At 36.7% G+C, this 22,925-nt stretch overlaps 1 protein-coding gene across 1 annotated transcript in view; it reads right to left on the reverse strand.

Annotated features, from left to right (window-relative positions):
- Positions 1 to 636: 636 nt before the first annotated feature.
- FUT9 (fucosyltransferase 9) overlaps positions 637 to 22,925 on the reverse strand; it is a 99,791-nt gene continuing 77,502 nt past the window's right edge. The window contains exon 2 of the mRNA XM_082475384.1: positions 637 to 13,217. Within this exon, the coding sequence (XP_082331510.1) occupies positions 12,130 to 13,209 (1,080 nt within the window). The 5' untranslated portion in view covers positions 13,210 to 13,217 and the 3' untranslated portion in view covers positions 637 to 12,129. The remainder of the gene's footprint in view (positions 13,218 to 22,925) is intronic.

A 22,925-nucleotide genomic window follows, 5' to 3' on the forward strand; every position in this document is an offset into this window, starting at 1 on the left:
GAATTTATTTTGGAGTAAGAACTACTGGGATCACTGTGGGATCTGTTACAGAGATTTTGGGAGGATTGTTACAGACATATTTGATATAGTAGCCATTCCTGGGAAGTGTGCCAAGATGGATTAGTTTTTATCTCTGAGTACTTACCTGGAAAAGGGATAGCTAACTTAAGTAAGAAATGGCCAGTTAATACCTATATGTGGTTGGATCCAAGTTGTAAACTGGACTGAGGAGTTTTCATTTCCCTCCAGGTATGCTGAGATGTACTACCATCCTATCTGCCCAGAGAGAAGAAAGAAACATGAAGCCAAGAGAAAGAAAAGAACCTGCCCTTCTCCCCACAAACAACAGAGGTATACACACATAAACATGAGCACACAAAACAGACCCACACATCGAGACACATATTCAGGCATCCAAACTCAAATAAGGCATACTCTCATTGTAGAGCACTGCTGAGGTTCATGTCATTTTCTGACTTGGTCTTTGTAATGAATGTATAATCTGTAAGATGTATTTATTTAGTTTTAAAATTTTAATTCAATGTATACAGGGAATCTAGATTTTCATATAAGTGGAAAGGAATTTCCTCGAATGAATGATTTTGAACATAAGCATTATAAATAACCAGCAGTAAGTATTGCACATTTAAATTGAATTCTTTATTTTAAATATTCACAGTACAGGAATTTATTAGGCCTGAATAGAACATCATTATTTACACATCCAAGGGATAATTCCAGCGGTAAATCAGTGAAATACTTACACTGAATATAGGAAATATGATTGAAGAGATTTCTTCTTACAGATACAGGCTCAAATCTTTTATACATTATTTCTGCCTGGGGATCTTAGCACAGATTGAAGTCACTATTAGTTGCTGAACAAAATTTCACAAAATTATAACTATAGCAATCACATCATATATTTATAAGCCCAGAAAGACATCAGTGGCAAGGAACCCACATTATAATAGTATTTTTAAGGGAAGGAAACTTCAAATGACAACTCCAGTTTAATTTGCGGAAAACACAAGTTCTCCAGATAGCTGAATATACAGATCTTCAATGGCATTTTGCCTCTCATGGCTTATTAAAATATTTGCTTAGCTGCCATAATATGTTATGTTATTTACAGGTTGAATCAATGAAGGGAACAGTATGGTGGCAAACTAAGAGCCCAGATTGATGTTTGCTGACTGTCATAAACATACAACATCCTGGTCTGGGAAGTCGGCCTTCACATTGCTGGGAATGGCTACTCATCATTTGGATCAATGCTTGACTCCAGGATGTAGCAAGACTCAGTTGCATGATTTTCACTTGGAATAATAGCTGAAGTCAGCTTTTCTTACCAATATACTAACTTCACTGAAGCTGTTAAAATAACCTGAATGAACCAAACTTCTGCAAATAAATAAATAAATAAATGTATAAATAGGATCCCCACTGTTTTAATAACATAGCAATGAAATTAGCTTCCAACAGTGTAAATGCTATACTGGTGTTCAAGTCACCAAGTGCTATGTTCTAGCCTCACTATATCATGGTGAATGACTAATTTCATTCGTGGGTGGGGTGGGGTGGTTATTGGTCCACATATATTATCCTTTTGGAATTAAGCCCTTCCAAAAACACAAGTATATTTTCTGAAAAAAGAATGCAAAGGCAAAAATAAAGACAGGACTTTGCTGAACGGAGTAATTTCTGCTCACGTGGACTGCAAATTTTCAGCATGTAGAGGCTTGGTCTTGCAGCCAAAATTCACATTTTCTGTGCAATCATCTTTTTGTTTTTAAATTACTCAAGTTACTGAGAAAAAGATTGGGTTTATTTCTTGTCCTCCTACCAATTATACTGATTGGCTGTCCATACTGCCTGGGGTTTCTAAACGTTACTGCCCAATTTAGTGTTGTGCAGACCTGGTCTCAAGTTTTTTTTTTTCTTTTAATTAATTATTTTTTTTAACCCCACTGGCAGTAGTACTGATTTTGGCAAAAAAAAAAGACATACCATTCTTGATTGTAGAAAAATCTGCCAGAATATTGTGTTCATAGTACGGAATGGATTGAGATGATTTTTTTTCACATCTTCATGCTTCCTTATAGGAAATTGCTATACAGTAAATTGTATCATTTGCCAACAAATGATTTTATTTGTTGTATTTTATTGCCGACAAGAAACGCCAAGAAGAAAATTGGGAGGAGTGGAATTTACCACAATATGCTGCAAAGTTAGAAAATAAGCAAAGTAGCATTGTCTATGGGCTCATTCACACTGAGAGTAATATTTTCACTACTAAAGTTTAAAAAGGACTTCTGAAAGAACGTGAATCATGCACATGGGATGAGATGAAGCCTGTGGATGAGGGGTGAGTTGGCAGTGTGAATCCCCCCAAAGTTGCACGATTCACTAATGGCATGCAGTTTTTCACCTAATATAACACAACCATAATATCGTCATATAATTTCTAGCACAACTTATTTCAAACATGCACTGGCTACTAAAATAAGATTTTAAAGAAAAGCTGATGTTTGATATAAAATAATCATGTTTTTTCAAGTGTGGAAAAATACTCTACAAAAAAATAAGTAGAAAAGTGATTTCTGATCAATGTGTGGTTTTATCTATAAAAATTCAGATGACTAGTTAGTGTGCTTACGACAACCCTATCAGGTCTGCATGGCAATAATACACATACAGAAAGTTAAGAGCATTAAACAACTATTAGCACAATGCAAGTATCCTTATCAGAAATAACATGAAACTATAAACTGTACATTTGGCATTTAGGTTTCAGGGTGTTTTTGAGTCTGTTTAAATATGACAATACAATAGTGCAAAATCACATTACATGAATAAAACATACAATTACCATCCAAAGAGTTTATGGATTACTGACCCTTACAAGTCACACATTGGCTAGAATTGGCACATATTGTTTCAGCATGATAGTTTTGACCTTCCTTACTTGAGTGTATGTCGTTTTATTCAAAGTTACACTTGAACTACATAAAAAAAAGGATAGGCATGGGTGAGTCTATATGTGTGTTCTTGAGGAAATGAGATAAGAGGAAGCATATGGCATCCCTACTCTTCGTCTGTAAACCTCCCTTGCAGCTTTCTTCATTAGCAGTGCTTTAGTTAGAGCTCCTAAAGAAATTGCCTGTTAACTTCTTTTCCCTCTTTCTTGTGGCTCACAGAGCATCCACATGACCACATGGAAGGGAGCAGGAAGAAAAGAAGAAAAATTCTAGACGAATATATGACAGCTCATGCCCTGTGCCAGGCTAATTAAACCAGGATGTCTAATCAACAGATCAAAATTTGTAAGAGTTTCTCAGGTGACGATAATGTAAAGTTCACTGCACTCTGTTGACAGATGAGAAATCTATGGCTCAGAAAAGCTAGTGAATTATACAATAGATTATGTAAGCTAGAACTTGAGTTCTGATCCTTAATTTAATGCTCCTTTCCTTGTTTCTTGTCGCCATTTTTCTCCTTTCTGCAGCTTTGTGAACTTGTATCTACCTGCAGACTGGTTAGCTCTTTACCTTTTCCCTTTAAAAACATCTATTATACACACATGTTGTTTTGGATTTAGAATAGACCACAGTATTCCAATGAAGATGATAAATCTCAATAATTTCATTCAAATAATTTTGACCAGCTGCATTTCCTCCAGCAAACATTACTTCTTATCTTCATCTGACACAGGATTTATGGAAATGTTGTTTTTTACATTGTCACAATTACTCCGCTAACCCTGACTCTTACCAAACCCAACCTTAAATAAAAAGAGAGAAAAAGGTAAAAGAGGGGGAAAAAAGGCACATGAATAGATATATTGTTTGTGAAGGTTGCCATCATACTGATAGCTCTAGAGATTTAAATTTTTATTTTAAGAGTAAAAAAGGGTGATGCTATTTTCACAGCTTCGTTTTTTTTTTTTTTTTTTCCTATTCCTATTTCCACTGCCACATAACCTGTTAATCTTCCGGGGCAAGAGCCTTCATTGATTTGAATGTAGAGCATCTACAAGCTAAAAGGGATTTTTTGTTTTGTTTTGTTTTCCTTTTAAGTAAACTCCTGGCCATAAGTCTTTGTCTTTTGATTCATTATTTTAAAATAATACATAAAATATTTGAGGTAGGTCACCTGTTATCTAAAAAGTGTGCTGCTCCCAGTTTTACACAGGTAACCAGATATTCTCGATTTGCTCGAGGGCTTTTGAAAATCAGTATGTGAAAGGCCTGATCTCATTACAGTCCCTAGAGACACGCATCCTACCCAACATGATAGTGAGCTCTCTTCTGGCAATCTTGCCTTGGATGAAGATGGCATCTTCAGGATTGTCTCATCCGAGGGACCAAGGTGGCTAATGAGGCCCGTCTGAGATCAGGGGATGCGCGTTGTAACCCTGGCACATATTTCTTGTATAATGAGTAGTACTGGGTTGTTAATTTAGTGTGGGTCCTCTTTCTGCCGAGCCTCTTTTCTCTCTCTTGCACTCTCATTAATCAAAATGGAATGCAGTCATGTGTAGAAAGCCACAACAGTTAACATACCTCTCTGTAGAAATCGCTCTTAAAATTTTTCTGATAAAACATTTTTCACAATGAAATTCCAGCAAGCTCTAATTTAACATACTTTACATATATAATTAATTCAACAGTTTGGTTGCCAGAGAACTCAGAAAAATGACTTAATTCAGTTTTTGAAGTTTTCTAAGGTTGTATCTGAAACAATAAATGTTTCTAAAAATTTTTTAAAGCAACACAACTAGGAACTACTTAAAAATACTATTTTGAATATCATTCCTTTTTTACACATTAAAAATAAAAATTGTCCTTAAGTCTACCTTTTTGTTTTATTACAGTACAACTTAGAAATTGTGCACATGAACAGTTGAGAATATTCATATCAAAACTCTTTTTATTATGCATTTAGTAATTAGAGTAGTCAATTGCACTCTGGCTAAGAATTATTTTATTTCTGCACCAGTAAACAAATACATCCCAACTCATTGAATGTATACTCTAACATTTTAAAAGTAAATTTTAGCATTCTTTTTAAACTTTACAAAATGTAGAGACTTGATTCTGTTTCCTAACTTTTATCATTAACTAGGTCTGTGGCTAAACTACTAGACAGTTGAAATGAGGGATTAAGTCAAGTTGTTGAATATTTATTTCTAAGCCTCTTCCCTTACCAGAAAACGATTTCTGGGAATCTTCCTGCTCTTCCGTCTGTGACTTGAGCTATACCAACTGATAATATGCTAAATTGACTATTAATTTACTGATTGCTCATAACATGGAGGTAAAATTAGGTCTGCTTTGGGTTCCATGATTTTAAGAAATGATGTATGTGTTTAGTAATGCAAATAATGCCTATGCACTACGACTGTCAGCTCCCCACACCCCTTGCATTACTTAGTGATTACAGAAGATGTGAATGCACGCTTCCACGCTATATTTGTTTCTCCTCTCCTGAAGATTATTCCTTTGGCTTATTTAAAATTGCAGTGATTCTTATAAACTGTCTGCTTAACGCTTTCAGAGCCTCAGAACTGAAACTGTGGAAATAATTTTGGATTCCTCACAATGATCTTTCATTATAGTAAACCATACTAATTGGACACATTGTCTAGTCACTTAAACGTCATTATATTTGTCCTCACAAAAAACACATCAGGAATATGTTACCTCCGTGTTACCTCCACATGCATGTTACCCCCATATGCAAAATCTGAGGCTAAGAGAAGTCACATAACTTGCACACAGTGAATGGGCAGAGCTGGGATTCAACTCTAAATCTGTGGTCATCAAAAATCCATGTGCTGGGACTTCCCTGGCGGTCCAGTGGTTGGCACTCTGCGCTTCCAATGCAGGGGGCGCGGGTTCAATCCCTGGTCGGGGAACTAGGATCCCACATGCTGCACGGGGCAGCAAAAAAAAAAAAAAATTAGAAAAAAAAAAATCCATGTGCTGTACGCTATAACCTTGTTGCTTCTTGTACAGCACAGGGAAATATAGCCATTGTTTTGTAATAACTTTAAATGGAGTACAGTCTATAAAAATATTGAACCACTATGTTGTATACCTAATATAATATTGTAAATCAATTTGCTATACTTCAATTTAAAAAAAAATCCATGTGCTACAGCTTGCTGGTATATCCCAATTGCAAATTACTTTTCCACCCATCAAGCAAGGACTTTGGAATCTGGGAAAGAGTTTTCTTAAACACTTACAGCAGATAAGCAGGTCACAGAAGCCTAAGATTTTATGGCTGTAAAGGATTTTAGTAATTGGACAGTCTAGTCCTTCCATTGCAAAATATAAACATGAAGTTAGAACCCAGAAAGAGAATGAGAGATATTTTTTTCAAGGTATATAACCTTTTCTTGTTCTACTAATTCCTCCAGGCCAAGAATTGTTCATGTCTTTTGTGTAGACTGGTGGTTCCCAGAGGTGGCCCCATGTTAGTATCAGCTGTGGAGCCTTTGCATGAAATAATTAGGCATAGACGTTGTTTTGGACCTTGAAGTAGAGGAATGAATACTTTACTGACATATTTGAAAGATTCCAGGTTAACTCAAGAAAGGTGATAGCTCGTTTCAACTGAGCGATAGAACACTTCCCATTTAACAGGTGGCTAAGACTCAGACCTCAAAACTAACAGCACATCAGAACTATCTGGGGAGATTTTAAAAATACAGATTCCAGTTCCCATCTCAGATCCAGAGAATCAGAAGCTGTGTATTATTAACACTTTTTCAAATGATTCTTATGTAGTTGACCCAGCAAGTTCCAAAGGCATGTGTTTGAGAACCATTGGCTTAGGATGGTTCACAAACTATAGCATGAAACAGAATAACTTAGGACATGCATTAAAAGCATGTTGTTTTGGACTTATGTGAAGAGATTCCAACTGCATGAGCCGGGCCCAGGAATCAGTATTGTTCATAAACACCTCTGATGGTTCTAGGTCAGGTGACCCAGGAACCAGGATTTTCACTAACATTGACAAAAGGCAGCTGATGTTGGAGGGGTTCTTTTTAAATTCTTTTTTAAAATATTTTTAATTTAAATCAAATGAATAAATATATATTAGCTGTGAGTTTAAAAAATAACTGAATTGTCCAGATGTGTTCAATCTGGCTTACTCAAATTAGCCTCCCCATTTTACTGTCATCTGGGGATTGACTATGCACCTCCACTACCTCCCTGAAATTTTTGCATAAATAAAAATTTTCAGATAATTGTAATAGGAATGTGGATGGTGTAGAAAAATTTAAAATATTTTAAAATAATGCTCAATATATGCTTATTTTTCTGCAGGCAATTAAGATCTCAGTGAGTAGGTGAGTACATGAATTGCAAAGGAAGTAGGTAGAGAACTAAGGGGTGGAAGGAGTTAAAGGAGGAGGGTTAGTGAATTGAGCATTTGCTATATTCACTGGATTAGGCTCTTTCCAAATATTAGATTAATAATCACTTTTATACTTTACTTGCTTATTCAGAGAAATAAGAGGGAAATCTGTTGGAATATTTACTTCCAAAATATTATTTTGTGATGGTCATTGGAACTGCATTTGCAAATATGCGCATATATCAGTTTAGATCTTAGATGAGAGAGTAACAGTGCTAAAAGGAACATACAAAAAACAAGGTCCAGAGAGGTTAAGTGGCTTTCTCAAAATTACAGTTTTTTGAATAAATAAGCCAGCCTAGCATTACTCATATTTCTGGTTTAGCAGGCCATCTCTCATTTATGTTGTAAACTGCTCTATATAATGCTTACGGATATGGATGCATTCAATATGAATTACTAAGAGGAAGAACACTTTTGGTAGTAGTGGAGCTTATCCATTTGCAAAATGCTACAAAATCTCCAGATGAGAGATGTCCAGAAAAAAAAATACCATCTTAATTGACTGATGTTTGCAATACAAAGAAGTGTAGTTCGGGAGGAAAGAAAAGATATTTCTCCCCATGCATAGCTTGGTAATAAATATATGTGCCCCCTACGGTGCTTGCACTTTATATTCTTCTTAAATACTAATTGTTTTTTCTATTAGAAACAGTTGGTATGTTAATATTTGAATAGAATGTTAACATGTTCCAAATTCTTTTTAATCTTTCTAGAAATGTTACTTCTTTGGGGTCTTAGAATGCAGTAAGACTGGAAAGACATAAAATGCCTTCCTTTGGCATCCAGGCAGCAAACTGACCAATGAAATAAATACATCATGTCTAACGGGTACCAAGAAGCTGGAACTGTTATCACACTTTAAAAAATATTTTGCATGATCTCTAATGCAATCTGTTTATTCATTCAACAAGTATTTGTTGAGATCCTCCTCTGGGTTAGGCACTGGATTTATCTTTTAGATTCTAAAATTTATTTTGTTTAACAGCTTGATTACAATTAATTTATTAAGAAGTTCCCTTAAATGAGATCAGAGTTTAAGGGCACTCAAAGATATGATTAAGCACAAAGTCATAATGTAAGGATCTAAACCTTGTTTTGGTAACATTAATTCATGCAGAGACATTTTCTGGGTGATTGTCTTTAAGACTCTCGGAATCTAGTCTGAAAATAGGCAGGCAAAAAGATCTCAGTAGTATAGTTTCCTATTCTTTCCATATTTAACCTCCAACTGGAGGCAAGAATATAAAGTCTCAGCAAATAATTTCTAAATAGTTGGTCAATTTATACCTCAGATGCTCTGAGCTTTCTAAGCCCTCACAACAGAAGATATTTCTGCACATTCTGGGATTATCAGAATTTGTATAGTAAATATACAGTTTTGAAGCTGATAGTGGATTCCTATTTAGATAACTTTTTCAGTTTCTATTTCATATTGTCATATTTATGGCTGTCATAAACTATGACTGTCATGTCTTTCTTTTTCAGATATGACGTACTGCTGGATATGGAGAATTTAGTATATGTTCTTATTAATAAGGCCTATAATAATTATATTTATATATTCTTACTAGTAAGGCCTACAATAAATAATATTTAAATATTCAGACCATTGAAAGTAAAAGATTTTTGATATTTTTAAATAAAACTTGTTAAGTGGTCTGTTCTTTTTTTATATTCACAATCTACCTCCTGGCAAAATTTGTTTGTTTTTGTAACCAGCAGCGAGCCAATCTTGTCAAATCTTTATCTTTCACCACGTGATATCCTTAAAAAATTGCAATCCACAGGATTTATTAAAGAAGTGGCAGAGAAACAGAACCATCTTGAGGGTTGCATTTCACTTCAAATGTAGTGAAAGCCCATTTCCTTCTACTAAAGCTCAACTCCTAAAATATTTAAACCAGAAAGAATGCTAACCAGTTTCATGTTTTATTTACCTTATGTATACTTTTTCAAAAGTCAAAGTGCTTCCACAGAGAGTGTAACATTCTACAGGCCCTAATAACACCAATAAGGCATTCACATTTTTAGAATTGAGATGTACTTCAATGATAAGGTGAGAATACAATGAAGAAGAAAACAGGATCAAAAGAGATAGTACCCTTTAATTCTAATCTTGGCTATGTCAATATAGGTGTGGGGTGTACGAGTGTGTGTGTGTGTGTGTGTGTGTGTGTGTGTGTGTGTGTGTGTGAACATATGTCTTAAATAAATATTATCTCTGAATCTAGTTGCTTCATAAGTATAACGAAGAGATTGGTTTGTAAACATTGCTATAATTTCTTCCAGCCCTAAAACTCACTGATCAATGGACCCAGAATTGAAGCTGACTCATTCATTTTTGGCACTTCATATTAAGAAAACTTATTCTTCTGGGACTTGGTAATGGGTTTTTAATATACAGATGTGCTACTTAGTCACTCAGTATTAATTGCCTTAGCTTCAGTCATATTATCAGCATATAATTACAGTCTCACACTGAGAAAGGCCAAATTCATAGTTGACAATAAAGGCAATGCCCACAGGTTTCTCAGTTCTTTGAAATCATGAGCATCCACCGCAGCAAAGGCTTTTTACTGAATGCTTTTCTGCTTTTGAAGAAAGCAGGTATTTCTAAATTGGTTAGTAATGCATCCTCTTTAGATCCTTATACTTTTTGTTGGCCAAAAAGACAATAAAGTAAACATAAATGTATGAATTTGACTATTTGAACGTAATGAAATAAATGTGGTGGAGATCTCTCCTTATCTAGGAGGGCATCTACACAGACATATCATTTCTGGATGCAGTGTGGTTAGAAGAGATAATATGGAGGTAATCTTCCATTAGGTCAAATGAGTAAACAAAGTTCGTGGCTCAGAAACAGTTCTGTTCATCTTTATCTCTGGTTAGGGCATTGCCTGACACAGGGAGCCTGTTCAGTCATGGGTAAAAGAGTGAACCTGAAGATCAAACAATCCTTCATCCAATGTAGGAATCTTCCTCTGCTCAAATCCTTCTAGTGGTCCCAAGAGCTCATTCCCTCACAAGGCAGTCTGGATTGTTGGACATAGCTCCTGCTTTCTGAATTGAAATTTGCCTCTCTCTCTAACTTCCATTTGATGTAGAAAATTGTGGAGTTGAGTTCTACTGATGTTAACATGTAGAGGATTATTAGACTAAGTCACAAATAGACACAAATGGATGTCATCAGAAAGTTCTAACACTTTTGATGGGTTTAGAATAAAGTCATTAAAGATTCTTTTGGTAAATGCTTTCTTTGAAGAATCCTTATCTTCCCATCTTTTCTCACCCACTGTTCTCTGCTTATATCCAGCCCTTAACGTTATGGAGGGGAAACACTGTACAGCAACTGCAAGTTCAGGGGTGAATTCTCTAAAAACGTAGTGTAGTGGAAGTTTGTTTTGGTTCTGTAAAACCCTGAGGGCCATGGTCATATGTGCCACATATGAATAATTACAAAAATGGAATATAAAACATCATCTCCAGTTAGTACCTCTAGGCTAGAACTGTCACTTTTTGGGAACAAACAAAAATTTTCTGATGACTTTCAATGTCATTCATTTATTAATTCAACAAATATGCATTGAGATATCACTCTGTGTTAGCATTACGTGTTCCCTACAGATTGCCATTTTATTATGTTGAACATCTTATACTTAACACCTTGATAATAATTTTATTTAGGTTCTTTTAAATGATAGGACAAACATCTCACATATTATGTTCATATGGTGAAATGAAACAGTTTTAGACATTGGACCTTTGGAAAAAATATTTTAAATTGATATGTTATTAACAATTATATTGACACATAAACGTACCAATTATAAATATGACTTGTATCTATACATAACCTTTTCCCTTGTCGCTTGATAAGATTATTTGTTTTATTATAAAAAGGAGTGTTAAGATCAGGAAGAAAACTATCTTAGATTTTCTTAAGTGTTACTAGGATTATTTCCCAGGTACTAAAAATCCCAACAAATTGGATATTTAAAAATACTTAAATAATTTAACTTAAGATCATGAGAACAAGTGGCTGCATGTGCAAGTCAGCTTAATGAAAAGAAATGGAAAGCCTAATAGCTTCCTGAATAGAATAGTTCTGTTCCACTATCTGGCTTATTCACTAAGTGAATAATTCACAAATGTGGCATTCACAAATGTGGTAAACAGGTAAAAAACAGATCAAATAGAGACAGTTATACACTGTTCAACTTCGAAGTCAAAGAGGTTAGAATTCAATTACAAATGCTTTTCCTTTGTTACATTATGCCAACGTGGAACTAGAGATGATAATATTTAATGAAAATATTTCATATTTGAAGATGTGCATCTTCATTTACCAAATAGATTAAACAACTGATCAGTGTAGGAACAACAATCGAATCACAAAGTTACATTACAGACAACTACAAAAATCTGAAAAAAATGATGTTTACAAATGATAGAGAAGAATAAATTATTTTTCAGTGCACATAATTAGGTATATATAAGATAATTTAAAACAACTGGAGTGATTGCTGAGGCTGCACTCTCAAAAATCTCCATCAAAATATATATGTCACCCAAGAGAGAGTGATACAAATAAATTAAGACACAAAAGCTGAATGATGTCTCTTCTCATCTTCAAAACCTCAATAATATCTCATCAAAATAATTTGCCAAGTGTGCAAATGATGGAAAACTTTAATTCCAAAACCATTTCTCTAAATTACCAACGGATTTATATTCTTGATGTCTTTTCACATGGTCACAAGCCAAGCATGCATGTGATTCCCAAAATCGTGGAAGATTTACTGTGAAATCTTTCCTCCAGTTAAAGTAACTAAGGTATAATTTATTGTTTTTATCTACTTCCTTCAGATACTTTGCTAGCTCACTGGGAGAGTTATAATCTTCCACATGAATGAATGAATCTGCTGGAATATAATTCTCATAGTTTTCCCTAGATGGCCCCAAAACAACAGGCACAGAGCCAGCCAGAAAAGCATTGTAGAGCTTTTCTGTGATGTAATCTTTGTGGATTGAGTTTTCAAAGGAAAGATAAAATTTGCAAGTAGATATGGTAGGAATCAAATTTTTATCATTCACATACTCTCCAAATGCTTGCCCATAGGTATGGATTTCAATGCTTTTGCTTAGCTCATTGTAATACTTGACCCTGGCATGCTCAGGGTTCCAGTTACTTACAACCCAGCACACTAACTTCTCTTTGCTTGGCACTTCAAACACGAAGGGGTTCGTGCTCACCGTCAAGAAGCCATAAGGCACTTGGATATCTGAGTCGCGGCGATAAGTCAGAGTCAGGTTGAACAGGTGCTCAATGCCGCTCTTCTGGGGTGTGTGAGTTGGTGATTCCAAATTCATCCAAATCCATTTCTGGAAGGGTGGCCTCGCCTGCTGAGGTAAATTAGTCAGATCCCAACTGATGTCTCGGTGATGGATCAGAACCGCGTGTGATTTGTTGTACAGGGACCGGTCCGTCGTGAGATGGCATCCTTGGATGTTGAACATTGCTTTGCAAGATGTAAGGTCAAAGGTCTGCCCGAATGGCCACACCCAAATCAGAATCGTAGTTTCGTTAAAATAATCAGTTTTGGTGGAGAAGAAATTTTTCATTTTCAGCACAGAGCTGGCTGACTCCATCGGATTGAAGATCCAGCTGTTGGTGGGCTTGATGTAAATGAGCAGACATGCCATGAAGCAGCCCAGGATAATGCAGACGATTAAAAATGGGCGGAGAATTCCTTTGGATGCCGAGGTCATAATTTTTCCTGTGAAACAGAAAAGGAAAGATAGAGGGGTAGGTAGAGGTAGGGATGAAAAGTTAATCATAAATACATTTTGAGATAAACAGGTGATACATCCTAAAATACACTTAATCACAAAATCAACTGCATTTTCCTTTCCGGTCTTAGCAAAAACTAAATATAGGATGTCAGTTCAATAAAATCAAGTTGTAACTTTAACAGTACCCGTTTCCTAAATGCTCACTCTCAGCTAGGCTTTGTGCCAAGCACTTTGCATACTACATTTCCTTTGCTCCTCACAGAACCCCTATCAAGGAGGTCTTTTATCACCTCTTCTCTGCAGAATGAGGAAGTTCAGGGCCAGAGATATGAGTAACTAGCTTACCCTAATTAGCTTACCCATTGAGTTATCTCTCTCTTGCCTTCTACAATCTTCTTTGAACAAATAATACAAACATCAACAATCCTTTGAGGTGCATTTGGCACCTCAGGTTCTATTGTCTTGATTTCTCTAGTCTGTGCCCTTTATATAAGTGAGGACTATTTACCCAGGAGTTAAATTCAGATCAGTTTCCCATAACAAGAACAATATCTGACACTTATCTGGTGCTCATTAGTGCCAAGCATTAATCTGAGGACTTACATGAACATATATATACATATGTGCGTGTGTTAATGTATATACATATGTGTGGTGTGTGTGTCTGCGTAAGCATATGTATTAACTCACTATATCCCCATCTTAATCATGAAGAAACTAAAGCCCAAAATGGTTAAGAAACTCGCCCAAGGTGATATAGTAAGTGGCAGCACACACTTTTAAACTCAGGCTCTGGCTCCAGAGTCTGGGCACTTGAGGACTACATTTTTATAATCATTGATTCCCCTGGTTGCAGCCAGAGGATACAATCATCTTGATGATAACAGTATGTAAGCTCCATGAGGGGCTTTGCTTCTCACTGCTGTATCCTCATCACCAGGTTACAGTAGATGCTTAATAGATGCTGTGTATGTTGCATGAATGAATGGGTGGATTGCTGAGTACCAACTATGCCCAGGGTAAAATGCTTGGTAACTAGATAAACAAAAGTGAACCAAGTTGAATGAATGAAATTATACTTAGTTGCTTTCTTGGTGTATTTAACACATATCCCTCTACAGAATAACTACCATTAAAATTGACTTACAGGTATTCCTACCAGTAGATGAGCAAAATCTCCTAGTTTTGATTCTCTTTGTAGCATCTCAAAGTTGGCATATTGTACATTTTAGTCCCACAACACTTTTTTGGCCAAACGGGAAGAATTGGTTGCTAGGCAGAAACAACATTCTTTCCACTGTGTGCCTCTCAGTTTTCCTGCTTCCTGGACATTTTGAGTTTCTTGAGGTTCTTCTTGTTAACTCTCTGCACACCTTCCCCCTTCAACTTTCCACTGCTGTCAGGGTCAATTACTAAACAACAGGGGCAGTTACTCAGTAACCCCTGCTTTGTACAGAAACTGTCAGAAAAGTTTGTCTCTTGGACCCAAATTGACATTCCCTTGACAGGAACTTTTTCACCTACTCCTCGTTACTAAAATTCACTTAGATACCCAACATGTCTTGAATTGTTCGTACAACCTATTTTTGAAGGACCCGCAGCTGTGTCACTATAGCTCTCAAGAAAGACAGCAATACATTTATAGCATAAAGCAAATCATAACCATAAACAGGGTAATTAAAGTTTTTGATATCATTTTTTAATAGTTTCAAGTAATATGAAGGAATATAAGTTAAATACTTTAGCATTAAAAATAACAGTCTTAGTAAAAGATTTGTAAGAATTTGAATGTGTATAATTGTGTTTTCCATTAAGAGACCTTCAGTCATACTTTAAGAATGCTCTAAGTGTTAAAGAATGGAGGAGCTTGGAATAGAAACGGTTCAGGTGTGATTCTCAAACCATAAGTATACTTCAAGGTATTATGTAGAGAAATGTGAAACCAAGAAGAACAGGAGCCTTCTTCAAGGTGTGGTAATTCTAAATGTGTGTGTGTGTGTGTGTGTGTGTGTGTGTGTGTGTGTGTGTTTTGAATCCTTATTTAAAATTGAAAGAAACAGGCATATATCTGGAAAAGATGAAAACTCTGACAATCTCTGTGTGGTACACTTACTCTCTATATGTTGTCCGGGTTCATAATCAAACCACTCCTGATAAAGCAAGCCTTTTAAATCCTCAGTAAAAAAAGCATAAAAATCAGAAACACTTGAACAGAACTTTGTATCTACTTGGGGATCTTGAGATCAACTCAAATCAACCCCAAAGACCTGAAATGAATCACTGACAAATTAATAGGTGGATTAAAATTAGAAATGGTTTAAAAAAACAGAAGGATTGCCATATATAGTCACATTGTGACTTCTTTCCTGTTAAACAAAATAAAATTTGTAAAGTGCTTCCCACAGTGTCTGGACAATAGAAAGCACTATGTGTTTGCTATTATGTTACTATTTCTTGTTAAACAGTCAAGAATCAGAGCTCTCATCATAGCTGAAAGTCTTTTGGACTAATAGATTCTGATTTTATGCAAATTATTACCATTTCTAACCACACACACACCTACAATCTCCTCTAAGTACAAAACATTACTCATTATTAATAATGTCTGGATAAAATACATAAGAAAACAAATTATAATGAATATAAGCAGGTCTTTCAACAAGTCATGGTATCAGTCTTTTAACAAAACGTTGCTCTATAAGCATATTATACTTAGAGGATTCTGTAGCAGATATTTGCTAGTTTTTACTGCCTGGCAATTGCTCTCCCTTTTTCTGAAAATAGCGCCCTAATTTCCTATCGAGATACCTCTCCTCTCCTGTGTGCAATCTTTGGGACTGCAGAGAACAATATCTCCCTTTTTCTTAACCAGTGTTGAGCAGGGGAGCCAGGTCATTCAAACTCTCTCTCTCTCTGGGTGTTTAAAACTTGAGCGTAAGGGCTAAGAGAGAAAAAATATTGGCGCTGATTAATCACAGTGGGGTTTCCTGAGAAGACAATTACATGAACTCTGCTATCTGGGTCCAAGGAGTTCCGCACGATGCCGCCTTCTTGGGCTTGGTTCTTCAGATATTCCTTCAGTTCTAAAAGCTACTGCATAAACTTGCAATAATTTCTTTTTTTGTTTACATTAGTTATAATTGGTTTTATTGCTTGAAACAAACAAATCCAAACAAACAACAAAAACAAACAACAAAACCCTAATCAAGCCAAAAAAAAACGCCAAAATGAAAAAACAAAAACCCAATTGGTTATCTCTCCTTTTTTTTTTTTTTTTTCTTCCTGAAGTATGTGAAGTACATAACTTAAATCTTCCAAAAAATTATCTGGATTAAAAAAAGCTATATATAAATTCTCAAAACAGCAAACAAATCTCTTCACTTTACATTAAGCCATAGACTGCACCCAGAGTTTAACTATTTGGTGGTGTCTAACTTAACAGTTAGTAATCTGTTTAGGCTGGCTCAGAGAACAATTTTTCCCCATATAATCACTATGGTGTTTAGCATCATGATATTAGTATCTGGAATTCTGCAAAAGTCTTCTGAATACTCCACTGATGTTTGTAATTTAAATTGCCCCTTTAAAAAAATTTGGCGGGGGGGTTGGTATTGTTTTGTTTTGCTTCTACTCTTTCCTACAACTTTTGTGCTAAAATCTTTTACAAGAATAAAAATATAAGCCTTCTATTTTCTACACTGTACACCGAATTATATTCTGCCTCAAAGCACTGTAAGACAATATATTCATGGCTTTACTTTCAAAGACTCCCTTGACACCTCACATTCCACTAAACCTTTCTTGTGGGCATTCCTGCTCTGAGTTCCCACAATTCTCCCCATTAGCTCCTGAGCCAAATGCCTCCTGCCTTTGGGAGAAATGCCATTTACTTTTTGGCAAGAAGACACTGGTTGATCTCTGGAATGCTATCAAATTTGTGTTTGTGAACATTTCTCCAAGACCTTTGGATGCAATCTCTGATATTTCCAGGCATAAGCCTTTGTTTTACTTCCTCCAAACACCAGAGAAGCTGCCACCAAAATATGCCAGCTTTGGTCAGCAATGCTTTTCCTGAATATTCCTCAGAATACATTCTGGCATAACTAACAATTTCCTGACTTATGAATACAGTGGTTTCATCTTTAGGGTTATTACCTCTAAATGCTCAAAAACCTCTCTTTTTTTTTTTTCTGCTTTCACTTTTGTCTCAGACATTTGTTTCCTTTGGTGTGCAAGTTGCTAACTGCCACTCCTCTTGCCCTGCACACTTCTTTATCTTGGACAGTTTCTACATTCAGTCTCTGAAATTTTTTCAATTCAGGGATTAACCTTTTTTAGTCTGATCTTTTATCTGCTCTCTTCTCTCTACTCATAATCACTAGTTCTTAATCACTGTCTCAATTCACTTTAGAAGCTCTATTTACCAGCTCTGGCTGTAGCTAGAACAATCAGATCTGACACTGAGCCCAAGTGTAACGTGGCCCATGTGCCACCTAAACATAGGAACACCCCAGACAGGACAGGGGGTAGTTTCTGTCATTTTCCCAGAACATGGATTCCCTTGAGGCAGTCTTTCATAATTTCATAGTGCTTTCTATGATTATTGTCAGGTGTTAGACCATAGCAGCCAGGTAATGGTCAAGGATGCCTTTACAAAAAAAAAAAACCTCTCATTTTTGGGCCAAAATATTACTATGTGTTTCTGACTCTGAGAGTTTCTTTCTTTCCGATTACAAAGCAGAGCAATTAACCCATAGAAGGAGCCTCGACATTTCCCTTTCCTTCAAATCCGCACCCAACCCAGCACGAGACCTGCCAATTTTACCTCCTCAATATTTCTTAGATTAGTTGACTTCTCCCCATTTCCCTAGGTTAAAATGTGTGTCATCTCTTGTATGGACTACTAACATTGCTTTTTAAGTGGTCCACCTGGCACTCACTTTTGATCCTTTCAGTTCATTCACACTGCAGTAGACCAGTGATTCTCAAAGTGTGTTCCCAAGACTGCCTCAGCATCAGCATCTCCTGGGATCTTGTTAGAAATGCAAATTTCCCCCACCCAAAACTTGACATATGGAATCAGAAACTCTGAGGTGAGGCCGAGCAATCCATTTTAAAAAGTCTTCCAGGTGATTCCGACATACACTTTTCAAACCACAGATCACATGTTACCCTTCTGTTTAAGGGTATGAATTCCAGTTGCTTTTAAGATAAAGTAAAAAAGTCTTAATGTGGCTTAAACAGTTTTGGATGATGGGGACCTTGCCTCTGTCTCCAGCCTCAGTGCGTTGACAAACTCTCTTTTGCATTCTCTGCAATGCTGTGCTTGGCCGTCTTGCATGGGGTCACTGCACCAGTTCTTCCCTCTCCCTGAACAGTTTCCTGCTCTTTCTTGATTTACTCCTTTTCACTTTTCTGGTCTCAGCTCCACTGGTGGTTGCTTATGGAAGGATCCCTGACCCCTCCCACTGTCCAATACACGCACAGTAAATCAAAGGTCCCAAGTACATGTCTCATAGAACCATTTTTGCATAGCACTTAGCACAGTAGCAAATTTACCTATACTTGTGTGGGTATTTGATTAATGTTGTTGCCTCTGTTACACCATAACTAGGCTCATATGGTAGATGTTGGGTGTTTTTCCTCAGTATTTAATCCCTAGTGCCTAGTCAGACCTGGCATATCTTTGCTCTCAACAAATGTTTTTGGAGTGACCACATAACTAACAATTATTGAGCATTTGCAGTGTTCCGGACACCAGGCTAAAACGTTTATGTAGATTTTATCATTTAATCCTCAGGAAAAATATATTTCCTTTTGTTCATTTAACAAATAAGTATGCATCACTTTCTCTGTGACATCATGGTTCTAAGCACTTAACAAATTTTAATTCCTTTAGATCTCATAATGTCCAGATGAACTATACTCTACAATTATATTCATTTTTACAGATGAGGAAACTGATGTCTATCTATCTGTCTCATGTCTTACAGCAAGTGGTCAGTCAAGATGTGGACACTAGTGGTTTGACTCCAAAGTGTGTTGCTTTAAAAACATATGTTAAGTATTGAGGTTCCACCTTATAACTGCAGAGAATGCTATGAATTATAGGAATAAATTTTTATTTTATGACATATATTACTCTGGAGCCACTGTTCATAAGAACAAACTAGATTCATCAACACTTCTATCCTGGCTCTTATTCTAGAAACCAATGGCCGTAACAGTGGGTCCAGAGTACTAGAATTTTAGGTAACTCTCCTCCTGCCCCCAAGAGAGCAAGAGAGTTTGGAGAGGTAAATCAGAGCAGGGACGAGTCTATTTTTTTTTTTTTTAAATTATTTTGGTGTTTATAAAGCAATTCAAGGAACACCAAGGATATTGACACCTTTGTAATTGCTAATCCAAGGCCTCTCTGATAGTTACAGTCCTGCTAGTCACATTCTCTTTCAGACGAATTCTTTTTTTTTTTTTTTTTAATTTTATTTATTTATTTATTTATTTATGGCTGTGTTGGGTCTTTGTTTTTGTGCAAGGGCTTTCTCTAGTTGCGGCAAGTGGGGGCCACTCTTCATCATGGTGCGCAGGCCTCTCATTATCGCGGCCTCTCTTGTTGCGGAGCACAGGCTCCAGAAGCACAGGCTCAGTAATTGTGGCTCACGGGCCCAGTTGCTCCGCGGCATGTGGGGTCTTCCCAGACCAGGGCTCGAACCCGTGTCCCCTGCATTGGCAGGCAGATTCTCAACCACTGCGCCACCAGGGAAGCCCCCCAGACAAACTCTTTATATGCTGCTTTGTTGAGTCAATTTTGAAACTCAACTAACCTCAAAGAGCTAAATTGCCTAAAAACTATAAAGGTGGAGAAAAGGAATCATTTAAATAAAATTTTCAGTTATATCCCAGAGTTTGTCCCCATAACGTCATCAGTTAGTGTTTTTAAAGGATTTACAAGTATTTATTTTTACCATTCCTTAAAACTTAATATGGAATTCCTTCTCTATAAATTTTTGTATTCTTAATTCCCTGGATCTCACCAGACTACTATTGAATATATAAGGCCATGTGCTTTGAATCACCACAGTTTGCTAGTTGGATTTCCATCAGTCTTACTACCAGGAATGTCTCTTCTTTAAGGTGTCCCTCAATTGTTTCTGTGAAAGACCATGCAAGTTTCATTTGGACCCCAACCAGTCTGGCAGCAACAGTCCCCATCCACTGTTTGTCCTTCTTCATCATGTGGTTCCACTAGTCTGAGAATCCACTGAATGCAGCTGTCCTTCTCCTCCTAACCATTCAATGTGTGGACCTAGAAACACAAATGCGGCTTTTCCCTGACCTCTAACCTTCAGGGTGCCAGAGTTTCTGGGTCCACGTCACAGTTGAAAGACCAGCTCTCTGATCAAACTTGGTCACTGATTCCAGCATCTCTGAATATGCTGGGACACTCACAACATCTCTCCCAGAACTTTTCCTTCAATTTCTGGTCCTCTGTCTGCTAACAGTACAGGCTTTATTCTCGTTTATAGGGCAAGTGAGTGAATCCACAGGAAATAAACTACTTTACTTTCTCTGGCTCCTTCCTCTACGCTTATCCCCAACATTAAATTCTTGCTCTTCCAGCTACAAAAGCAAAAATGAAAACAAAAAAAACAAAACACCATCATGCATATCAAAGCATGTTAGCAGATACTAAGAAGGAGGCTGCCTGAATGAAAGAATATCTACCTACAGAGAGAAATACATTGTATTAGATGGGGCATTGCCGTGACAACAGTTTCTGCATCAGACCAAATTCTGAAGGCTGATCATCTTTTGAACTCATGTGAAGCTAATTAGCACCAGCTTTACTGGGATTAGATAAAAACTGATTACTGTAGTTAATGAGGAGCTTCTGAAACTTCAGCTTAAATCTATAATAAAATTGGCCAGTAAGAACTAAAATAGAAAGGATGAGCCACAAGAAGTCAAGAGCCTGAGACAATATGATAGAAGTGTGGCTAAGAAGATTGTAGGGAAAAAAAAGAAGTTGCAACTTTAATCAACTTGCAACTGAGTAATCTGAAAATGAACTGATTGATTAACATACTTAACAGAAGATAATATTATTAGAAGAAAGGTGGAAAGGGAGAAATTAGGAGTAAAAATTCCAAGAGTAAGAAACTTTTAATCTTTTTTTTTTTTTTAATTTATTTATTTTTGGCTGCATTGGGTCTTCGTTGCTGCGTGTGGGCTATCTCTAGTTGCGGTGCGCGGACCTCTCATTGCAGTGGCCTCTCTTGTTGCAGAGCACTGGCTCTGGGCGCGCAGGCCTCAGCAGTTGTAGCATGCAGGCTCAGTAGTTGTGGCGCACGGGCTTAGCTACTCTGTGGCATGTGGGATCTTCCCGGACCAGGGCTCAAACCCGTGTCCCCTGCATTGGCAGGTGGATTCTTAACCACTGCGCCACCAGGGAAGCCCAGAAACTTTTAATCTTGGAGATACAAGTGCTACACTTGTATAGCACTCCTTGGAGGGGAGGATTTCTATCATATCTTGGTGGGAATTCAATTGGCCCCTTTGGCTTCTTTATCTGTAGCCTGAATGGAACATCCTCAAGGGTCACCTAAGTGTCTTATTCTGATACCATTCCTAATAAATAATCTTTTGAATATTTATTGTACCAAGCAGTTGAATACTCAGAAGAAAACACCATATTTGATGAACATTGTTCTCTTATCGTCTATTAAAGAACCTTCACCCTTCCCCAAACCGCTCCTCTGTTCTATCCTTGCAGATAGTCACATCATCCATACACCTGTCTAAGTCTCCAGTTGGAAATCATGATTTACTGCCCCCACTCTCTAACCTGACTTCCACAGATTACCACGATTAGTCAACTGAAATGCCATAACATTTGTTAAATCTCACTCTCTTTCTCCATCTTTTTGCCACTTCATTGTTTAGGTCTGCATCACTTATTTCCTGGATTGTTGTAATGAACCATTAACTGTTATCACTGATACTGGTCTTGCTTTCCTTCGATTCCTAGTAAACACTGTGACCTGAGTGTCCTTTTTTCCCCCCCCCCCTTTCATCCTCTCTCTTTCAAAAAAGTTTTATTATAGAAGTTGTGTTGGGGAAGAAGGTGTTAAAGCAGCTGGCCTGAGATCCCGCCTATTACCAGGGAGATGATCCTGGGGAGTGGGAGGGAAGAATGCAGGCGACCTGGTCTAATGTCCTTGAAAACATGATAACTTGACCTCCGGGCCAACAGACTAATATTTGCTGGAAGGGAGAATTCTTATCTATGAAATACTGTAAGGAAGATGTTCTTGGTTTAGAATTGCTTACTGTAAACAAACGCATACCTGTATGGATTTATGAGGTAGGGCTCGCTGGAGAATGTTACATAAGCTATACAACTCTCTTGAGTATAAAATGGAGATGTTTTCCTTATATGATGCCTTGTTTACCAAAACGCTTTCAGGTATATGTCTGAATTTATTTCAAGGTTATCTATTCTATTCTACTGATCTATCTGTTGATTATAGCATGCTTTAAATTGTTTATATAATTTTCCTCCTCACGATTATTTTCTTTAATTGTATATAACCTGCTTATTTTTCCAAATAACAACAGAATAATTTTCATCAAGCCCATCCTTGAAAAAAAATCTTGTTAGTATTTTAGAGAAATATTTCATTATGTCTGTT

The sequence above is a fragment of the Balaenoptera physalus genome (genome assembly GCF_965194825.1).
Source record: "Balaenoptera physalus genome assembly, chromosome: 9".
Taxonomy (NCBI): Eukaryota; Metazoa; Chordata; class Mammalia; order Artiodactyla; family Balaenopteridae; genus Balaenoptera; species Balaenoptera physalus.